This window comes from Phragmites australis, chromosome 16 (assembly GCF_958298935.1).
Source record: "Phragmites australis chromosome 16, lpPhrAust1.1, whole genome shotgun sequence".
Classification (NCBI taxonomy): Eukaryota; Viridiplantae; Streptophyta; class Magnoliopsida; order Poales; family Poaceae; genus Phragmites; species Phragmites australis.
In genome coordinates, this window is record NC_084936.1 from 13800779 (window position 1) to 13810974 (window position 10196).

Consider the following 10196-nt stretch of genomic DNA (forward strand, 5'->3'; position numbering starts at 1 on the left):
GCAAACCAGTGGCTGGTGCTATCGCTGTTTCTTCCATGGCGACCATACAATTTCGACACAAATCCGTGGCAAAAATGCAAATCCCACTCGAATTAAATATACCTGTTTTTTATAAGAATTAAATATACCTGTTGAACTATTGATACCCAATACCCATGGAATCTGTGGTAGAAACTATTGTCACATACTGGCTAGAACCGAGTGGTCCACATTTGGAAAAAGGCCTTTCTTCTGGAAAACTACGAAGCCAAATATCAAAGATTACAGGACAACAAAATTAGCTCCAAATCTAAATTTACAGTGTCAAACATGTGCTGGGCTGCAACTCTTCAAAAGCGAAACAATCAGAGCGGTGATCCTAACAACTGATTCATTCGTTAGAACCAATTAGAATTACCTAGAGCTAAATCTAGAATAAATCAGCGTTAGGATTTTACAACAGATAAAAACTAATCAAGGAATTTTGTGTACATTTCAGCAATTGTTTACAGGGCATCAGCATCTCCAGCCATGAGGCCATCGATCGCCATATCATCTGGATATCTTCCCCCATGTTCGTTCCTCCATCCGCGGTTATACTCCAAAGATCGTGCACGATCATCTGCTTTAACCACAATAAAAAAGAGGAACATGTTAAACTAGTTCTGCTAGTCAGTACTCAATATGATTTTATGAGCTCATTACACAGCTCAATTCTCATATGTACTTACTGTGTTACAAGTTTATTTTCAATGTTTAAACTCCTATGTGTCAATTTTTTAAGGGGAGCACTTAAATTCAGTGCCAGTGGGCACATGTGTTACATGGATTGGCTGAAGATCCTAGCTTCAAGATCATATGCAGAGACAGCAAGACTTTTCATCCAAGCACAGTAAAAAGCGCACTTACACCAAAGAACAGACGAATGTTTTGATCAGGTTCAAGAAAAGACCTCAATTAATATTACAAGGAGCATGCACTATACTTACCACTTTCAGCATCAGATGCCTCAGCAAGCCTTGCAATCGCATCGACCAAAGATTGTTCATGCTCCTGCCAGAACAACTATCAGTTCAGAAGAAAGCACCCCAATAATGTTTTGCATGTCCTTGTTTACCTTTAGCACTTTCTTTGCCCTCTCCATCTCAAGGGGGTCAGGGTTGCCTGCGCTGAAAACACAATCCACCTACATAGACAGTTAGTCATGATAAATGAGACAATTTGGTAGGTTCTAAACCAATATGCTGACTTCCTTTCAAACCAACCTCCTTTATGAGTGTTTCCGTATGGAGTATTTCTATGTAGTTGGAACTTTTCTTCCCAACACCGTTTTGTGAAGGTGGAAAATCTTTCCTACATGAGTTCTTTTGGGGCCCTCTGCCTCTTCCGGCACCTGACATGGGGCCACCACGACTGCTTGACTTCTTACCACCATGAACGGGAGCACCATGACCTTGCTGATTTATTCCAGGGTCCTCATCTTCCCATCTTATATCTTCGGGTGCCATCTGCAGTGAAGATCTATAACATCATGCACAGATTACTTCTCCGGCCTTGCTTGTTGCTTAGCTTATCCAGCTTGTTCAGCAAATGCATTCAGCTGTTGGTGTTAATATTACAATATCACGGTAGCCTCTTTATTCCGTTGATAATGAGAAAAAAATCATTTTGTTTGCAAATCATAGTTATAAAGACTGAAACAGCTAGTGAACTGGCCAAGCGATTGCTTCACTGGTTTGCTAATCCAACAGCTGTATCAAAAAATACTAATTTATTATTTTTTTGAATTTAATGTAATTCATTTTGACCATATATTTCCAATATGCTGATGTAGAGTTTAGTTCCTACCTACCAAACAACAAAGCACTAGTCCAGGTGATTTTGAGCCTAGTTCGAGCACTTGGTATACGGTGGACGTCCTCCGTTCATAGTCCTTTGCCAAGCAGTTCATTAAAATAATAGTTTAGCCAGTTTTCAAACGAACATGGTGTTTCAAGGAGATTCAAGAGAAGCCTCTGGCTCCTGGGTTTACTACTGCATTGTATTGCAAGTCCAGTCCAGTTTGAAACTATGAGACAGATGTGACTTCATCAAAGCATATCTGACATTTCAATAGCAGTGGTCCTTCATATCTTTCCTGTTGAGAATAAAACGAAGTGCATTTTCTCTGAAAATAGATCTATTATGAGCAGATGTCAGTTATCTTGTATGTATCTCACTTATCATGTAAGCTAATGAGGCTATTTGGCTCACTGCCAGATTCAAGGCAGCCAAAACGGCTGCCACAATTCAGGTATAGTTCAACAAAATATTGTGTTCATGAGTGGATGGCTGAGCTCAAAAAAGTGTGGCGTGCTATACTGTAGCATCAAATCAAACCCTATGATCGAAAATTAAAAAAAAAAAATCCTAACTTGATTGGTGAGTGCATCTGTGGAACAAAAAAAAAGCCCTTGAAGACAACAAGTACTTCAGTTATACTTAGCTCACGGAATGACGCCTTTCGGATCTCACATGTCATTGACATGAAGACTTTTGGGCCCCATGTGACAGATACACTGTTGCTTTGGGTCTATGTTGGTGTCAGGAAGCTACACAGTGACCTTTAGATCGGTACTATCTTTGTTGGTACCAGAAGTTGGAACAGAACTTCATAAAAGACCAAGCAAATTGCCAGTTTGTGTGCCTAAGGCTCACTTATAAACTTCACTCTAAAATAGGACATCATTCTCTCTTGTACTAACTATTTATTTAATCCAAACTAATTTCTTACACCCATCAATTCTTAGAAAATGTCAACCATCAGTGGAGCATGATACCGAAGACAAATTAGCAATTAATTCTGTAAGTATCAGAAGTCCGCACATAATTCACAATAAACGAACATTTACCTGTTTAAAATCAACCCACTCCCATGTCTCATGTGCTGTATCCATGTCATAAACCAATTCATAGTGACCCTACAATTAATCAGATTGACTTGAGAAAGTATACAAACCAAGACAAGTATAATTGAGACCCCTAAGAAATAAAGCATACCTTTCCTGGATCATAATTAGTTATAACAGCTTCATAAAAGTTATTATCATCAGGCCACCGAGTCAAGACTTTACGGCCGATTAATGGATCTAATCGTAGTCCTTCAGGAGGAAGGCCACCAGAAATGTTTCTATTCATAATTGATCCCCTCCCACCAGGACCAACAGAAGATGGCATAGATTTGACTGCCGGGGCACCAGGTAGCTTTTGGCCCTTCCATCACAATTAATTGTCCACAAAATAATTAATATGACATTACAAACATTAAAACTGCGAAAATATCTGCAGATGTTTCAACCATCACTTACTGGTTTGGTCTTTTTCCCTTTCGTGCCAGGTGGAGCTGCCTTTTTTGCTCCTGAAGATGACGGTTGCATTGGCGCAGTTAAGGGTTGTGAATGCAAAACAGATGGTGCAGGTACAGATGCAGAAGGAATGGGTTGAGATATCTTCTGCCTCTTGCGAGCAGAGGTGGTCGGACTGGGCATGGGGTCATGCGAATGCTGAGCATTATTAACCAAATTCATTTGAAGCCCACCTGTTGACTCTCTCCATTCCCTTAATAGAAGACACCAGAGAGTGAGAGAGAAGGGGGGAGGGTGGTATATTGCATAGTTAAGATGTATTCAGATCTGTCCATATAATACCTTATTCTTTGGATAATATCATCATTATTCACCCTGTTTAGCAACTCCCGGTGTTCCTTGTCAGATACTCTTAGCTCCTTCCTAAGCTCAGTAATGAGACCTTCCTTTTCCTGAGACAATATATTCAAACTTTTCTAAGGTCAATTCTATGAAATGCAAGCCAGACAGTCAATTAATAATGTGAAGAGTGGCAGAGATAAGTGTGTATACCCATGTGATAGCATCAGACTGAGCCTTGAACGCTCGAAGAACTGAACAATATGCTTCTTGTTCAAGTTGATGTATTTGTGTTTCCATATCTGTCTGAGGTTGAACTCTAGTATATGGACCAGCACCAACTTCTCTTCCATTACCACTGATACGTCCACTACCTTTCATACCTCTGCTGTTCTGATATGGTGGTGGAAGATCATCATCGGTTCCTGTAACCAATGCCAAGTTTGTGAGCATAACACTTCAAATGTTGTTACCTGACTTGGTTCAAACCGGCCGGCAGGTACCAATTCCCAGCCTGTCACCGGCAGGAACCTGTGCGAAAAAATATATTCTCAACGTACGAAAAATTTTGTTCATAAAGGTAATCATCTGAAATAATAATGCGATAACAATATATTCTTGCTAATGCACAAAATCCTCAATTTTGATTTTTTATGCTCCACTCTCCTAGCAGAGTGACCAATCCACTTCCCAGCTTCAAAAACATAAGGAGGCTCATGACCAATATTGCAAAACTACCTACCAACAAATAATAATCCACATCGGCCTTTCTTCTCCTTTCACCAAGTGTGCAGACAGTAGTAACCGATTAATCCTATTTTAATGCTACCGCAACACTATTTTTTCAGGACAGCGCCATCTGATGTGCAGATCCAAGACCAGTTATATTTGCTGGCACCAATACTGCCATTACCATCGCCTATGGACACCACATGCGCAAATGCAACAACTATTCAGAATTAGATGTACATGGCCGAACTCCATGGTCTAGTTGAGCCACTAGCAGTAACACATGCTAAGAATACCTGATCATTCGAAGGTAATAGTGCATGTCTGAATTCTTTGGTTTGGTAGAGGCACTATAAAGTCTGCAAGTCCATCAAAGGCCAACAGACCAAGGAAGACCAGTGGAGCTAGCATCTTACACCTCAGAGATGTCCCACAGCAATGATATTGCAAGCTAGAGAGAGATGATGAGACAACACCATAGACATTTCAAGTTACTATCATGCGCGCTCTAAATCACCAATTGCAACCATTTGGGGGTAATCACCAAGCTCCAACTAACTCGATCCGCAACAACAGGTGAAACTATTCAGTCCATGAAAACAGTAGGGGAAGCGGTGGCAACCCAAGGGCTTGCAAACATGATATAAGATTCTTGAGATTTCAATAGTAGAGTTAATTATACATTTGTTATTTCTCTTAACCCCATGGATTCTGTCCTTGTTGCTAACAAATTCTAAAATTTACAAAGAAAGCAAGAGAATGCTACAATCCTTTGGGATCATGTAGCTTTTAAACTGCATAGTATTTTAAGTCACATGCTTTTTCAGTATGTGTATAATTTTACAAATTAGACCTGACAGTTGAATGGAATATTCAATTTTGAACTTGACAATACATAAATTAGTTGTATTAAACATACAAGTCCAAGTTTGAAGCATTATTGAGTTAAGGTAATTTCAAACATAGCAAATGCTGAAATCAGCTGGAAGAAAAAAAATCATATAGTGTTGATACACTATAAATTTGATTTGCATAAGGAGAAAGGAATGGAGACAAAACCACCTAAGTTTCACACAGTAAGGCTCGGTAAAATCCAGTGTTATAACAGCGTCGCCTAGTTGCCAAATAGGCATCCAGGCAGCTAGAGCGGGATGCTAGGCCTCCACACAGTAGCACTTAGGTGGGCACTTGGCATGTGTCACCTAGGTCACTTCCAGCAAGAAACTGGATGGGTGGGAACCCCTGATTAAGTAAGGGCCAGCGAAAATCGAGAGAGTGCTCACTTAGGAGTTCCACAGCCGAAATAGAGAAACGGAGAAAGGGGATGGACGTATCCTAGGTTCCTCCACGGCTACCAAATTTTGTTGTTGCCGCCACTACCTAGAGCACGAGCACCCCTCTCTGGTTCACCCCTCTTCTCCACTTGAGCTACAGATATACTGTCAGCTGCCTGCTTGGGGCAAGACAAGGATATGAGGTGGGGTCTGGGGTCCAATTTGGGCCAGATTGATCCACTTCTAAGGCCAACTAGTGAGGGGCGCATGAGGAACAGGTGAACCTAGCTACTAGCTGGAGTATGAGGTATATCTATTAAATTTCCTTCTATATGAGGTATAATCTACTTTTAATTCCATTGTCTAACTGTAGCTTAGGTGACCCATATTGGCACTATGAGGGCACATAGAACCAGCCGAAGTGCCACAATAACTGAGTAATAAGCTATAACTATAAAAACTATCTATTCTGCAATTTTTTCGCAGCCTAACCTGAAACCCTAAAACATCCACAAAACACCAAGAGGAAAGCTGTAAGGAGCAGTATGTGTGAAAACCTAAATATAATCTTTCAGTCAAATACACCATAGGTAACCCAAAAATACATAGTAATGACATCTCTCAAGAAAATGTATACAAGTACCGAGACATGACTCTGAGCTGATAGGCACTCATTTTCAACATCTTTTCAGTGTACTATCATAATAAAAAAGCCAAAGGCATACATGAGTAATCAGCATTCATTCCCTACCATAATGCAGCGGGAAATTTTAGGTATACCAGTTTTACATAACCTGATTTAGCATCTACTGACTAAAGCTAAAAAACTCTAATACTGTGAACATAAAATGAAAGAAAAAGTCCTAATATAAGGCTGTAGACCACCATATCTTATTTATAAGGCTGTAGGCCACCATATCTTAGCCACTTGCTCACAGTATCACTACATCTAGTACCTTTTAACCAAACCAAACTTTAATGACAGATTATGCTTTACATCACAATTCCAGCACAAAAAATCAACATGACAAAAAACCTTTTAAGTTATTAGGAAGTTAGACCAAGACTCGAGCGAAGGCCCCATCCCACAGGTTAGGTGCTATTGATCTGAGAGTGTTGACAGTGTTGGGCCATTACTGACTTACAAATTATCAATTTTCTCAATAACAACATCAACACAGAACAAGGTCACAAGGATACTGTAAGTTATCTTGTAGTAATTATTTTTTCTTGTTTGTTTCACCATTTATGTTTTCTTGGGGTAAGCACATGATTAATAATTGAGAGAACTTTTCCATATGCCTGCTCATGTTGCCTATGACCCTACTAGCAAGAGGGAAGTTTTCACGTTTCAAAGCTATTGCCCAAACTATAACTCACCTATGCAACCTTCCGCACAATAACTGACAAAAATTTGACAGATAAAGGCAGGAACCTTACATTTTACGTCAAACTTCTTAAAGAAATAACATATTTTTCCATCTCATACCTAGGATTCGACAGCAGCATTGCATCAAACTTCTAGAGAACAACAACGGCAGCTTTGTATATCTTGGACTTAATGTTCAATGCTTAAAAGATACAAAAGTAAGCACCGAACCTAAACCTTTACAGACATTTGACTTTGCATCCAACTGAAGGAATACCTCCAACACTTAAATAGAATCACAAACCCAATATGACAAAAGTTTGGGTTCGCTACCCGAACTAGCTGCATAACTTAAGGGTAACCCAAATTCGCGGCGAGAGAGAACTGCCATGACCAATCGAACCACTAATTTCAGCCAATTACGTGAACAAAGCAACACAAATCTAAAAGAAATGGCGTGCAAGGCCCTACATTAACCGAAATCTGAAAGAAACGATATCTTCGCTCCACAACTAACAAAAATTTCCAACCAGTTCCGCCGAAAATCTATATCCAATCCCCGAAAACCAACAAATTGCACAACAAACCCTAACCCTAGCGGTCGAATCAACCACACTCACCGCTACTGTCCGCGGTCCCGTACTCCATGTCCATCCCGCAGCTCGGCTCGGCAGACTACGAATCCCTTCGGAATCACACCTCCGAATCCCCGACCACCGCCACCACCAACGCGACGAGACGCTCCCCCGCCGACCCGCCTCCAAGGACCCTCCACAGATCCGCCGCCCCCCCGGACGGACCGACCCCTTCCTCCGATGGGAGCCTACGGAGCCACGGGCTCCGGGGGCGAATACAGGCGAGACGCGGCGGATTCCGGCGAGATCTGGGCGGATTCGGGAGGCGACAAAGGGGAGAGGAGGGGGGACGGTGGGAGAGGGGGAAGAGGCGTGCGTGCGAAGGCGAGACGACGACGGGTGGTGCGGAAATTATTGGAGGGGCAAAAAAGGTATTTCATTGGAACCATAAGGGGTTTTATAGGCGCCTGGTGTCTGCATCCAGCCGATCAGGTGCTTCCGGGCTCCGTCGAGGGCTGTCAAATAAAAAGCTGTCTCAAGAGCTACTCGAACTTATATTTTATTTATCCCAATGATTAAATTTCGAGCGTGCATACCCACATCGCTCAGCATACACGTTCGGATCGTCGTTCGTTCTTCATCTGAGCGTGCATGCACGACTCATACGACGACTGAGACACGCGCGTCTGTCTCGCCCCCGTATACCGGATCCACGCGTCAGCGAAGCTTAGTCGCGGAACCGTCGAGGCGAGTCCTTTTTCAAACATCGGGAACCGTGCTAGTTCATTTTGTCGCTCTCGTCGTCTATCTCCAGGTTCGTCGCTGTCGCAACCAAAAACACCAAGCTGCGTGCTGTCGTTTTTCTGATTCACACGTTTTTGTTGATCCAGTGCAAATCGGTAGCGCGGCGGAGATGAGGGTTGCACAGGAGGTGAGTTTTCCCCCAAATCTGTTTGAATGTGCTGTGTTTTTTGCTTCTCTCGTGCAATTTAGGGTTTTCTGATTCGCGTTTTTTGTTGATCCAGTGCAAATCAGTAGCGTGGCGGGGAGGAGGGTTGCACAGAAAGTGAGTTTCCCCCAAATCCGTCTGAATGTGCTGTGTTTTTCGCTTCTCGCACATATTTAGCTGTTCGGGAATACGTATGATCCAGTGCAAATCGCTTGTAGCCGCTCGTGGATTCTTTTGAGTGTGCACATATTTGGTTCTCTCGCATGCGATTTTTTCTCTCCAATCTTATGACCTAGAGTTTCTTGATTCATGATTTTGCATAGATCCATTGCAAATCAGTTGTGCAAAGGGACGGGGGGTTGAGGATTGCACATCAAGGTCAGGTTCTCCCCAAAATTCGTTCTACATTTTCTCTTCTATCACATATAATTTTTGCTCGGGGAACCTGTCTGATCCAGTGCAAATCGTTGATAGCCTCGCATGCATGCCTCTGAATGTGCACATTCGATTCTCTCAATGCAATTTTTCTCCCCAAATTAGTCTAACGTAAGGGGTGGGGTTTCCGATTCCTGTTTAGGGTTTAGGAAGTCTAGTTTCTTCGCGCGCAGAGCCTGTTTTTGCATTTTTTATTTCGTCTGCTGCTTCAAAATTGATTTGGGATTTTTTTTTTCGTATTTGTGCCCCCCTCTCTTCGAGTTTGATTTGGGGATTTATACGGTTTCAAAATATCATTTCAGGGTTTGATTCATTTTGGTGTCCTTCTTTAAAACGCAGCGGAGCGTGAAGCTGTGGTGGGGGGTTGATGCTCATGCATTGAGGTGAGCGCATGTTTTCGTCCTAGTTTTTTGAGTTGTTTATCTAATCGCGCACTGTGGTGGGGATGGCTAGGTCCTTAGCATTGCTTAAATTCTAAACGTTTTCGGCATTGAAATTCCTGAAATGCAAACTAGGCCATCCCAGGTGCTAAACTAAACTGCATACAAATGCTTGGAAAGTGTGCACAAAATTGCCTAAAACACAACATAGTTATAGCTTGATCCATTCACTCTTCATACAAGGGTTTTATGTTCACTTTTTTTTGCGCCTTTATGTTCACTTTTTTTTGCATACATATATACAAGGTTTTTTAAGGTCAACAAACATTGGATGAGTATTTTTTTTTCATCTTTCATTCTTTTTTTAGGCAAAAAATGGTTATGGATGAAATTCATATGACAAGGCATGTTATGCGCTAGTTGGGTATCTTGGCTACAAATATCCGGCGTAATAGTTTGTTCAATGCTTGTTTTGTAGCTAACTATGTCCTAGGGCACAACCTGTTCACAGTTACTATTGATATGAGTGGATTTACATTCATACATATATACAAGGTTTTTTTCTTTATGTCATTTATGTATTATTGTCGAATGGTTAAAAAAAACTTTGTTATGTATTTACTGGGTCATCACATATATATAATCCGTGTGGTTCCTTTTTTTATTCGACATCTCCCCTGATGCTATGTTTTATCATTGTTTTTTTAACACTTACTGCGAGGACAATTTATTTATGTATTATAAGCATTTTAATGCTTTTACTGTGTAGCCTAAATTGCTTATGGTATGATAAGCAAATTACTTTTTTTATTAGCAAATTTGT

The 10196-nt window shown here is 41.3% G+C and overlaps 1 protein-coding gene across 3 annotated transcripts; it reads right to left on the reverse strand.

The window, feature by feature from the left end:
* Positions 1-211: 211 nt before the first annotated feature.
* On the reverse strand, positions 212-8039 carry LOC133896095 (protein EMSY-LIKE 3-like). 3 transcript variants are annotated; one of them, XM_062336610.1, is made up of 11 exons: positions 7655-8039; positions 3876-4087; positions 3666-3775; positions 3327-3576; positions 3019-3231; positions 2871-2939; positions 1832-1912; positions 1245-1487; positions 1097-1165; positions 969-1032; positions 212-601 (listed from the first exon to the last, which is right to left on the reverse strand). In XM_062336610.1, the coding sequence occupies exons 1-11, from the start codon at positions 7686-7688 to the stop codon at positions 486-488; spliced, it is 1461 nt and encodes a 486-aa protein (XP_062192594.1). In that variant the 5' UTR covers positions 7689-8039; the 3' UTR covers positions 212-485. The 3 variants fall into 3 exon arrangements, with proteins under 3 accessions (XP_062192594.1, XP_062192595.1, XP_062192596.1); XM_062336611.1 differs by having other exon boundaries at positions 3876-4193; XM_062336612.1 differs by lacking the exon at positions 1832-1912 and having other exon boundaries at positions 7655-8037.
* Between the last annotated feature and the right edge of the window lie 2157 nt (positions 8040-10196).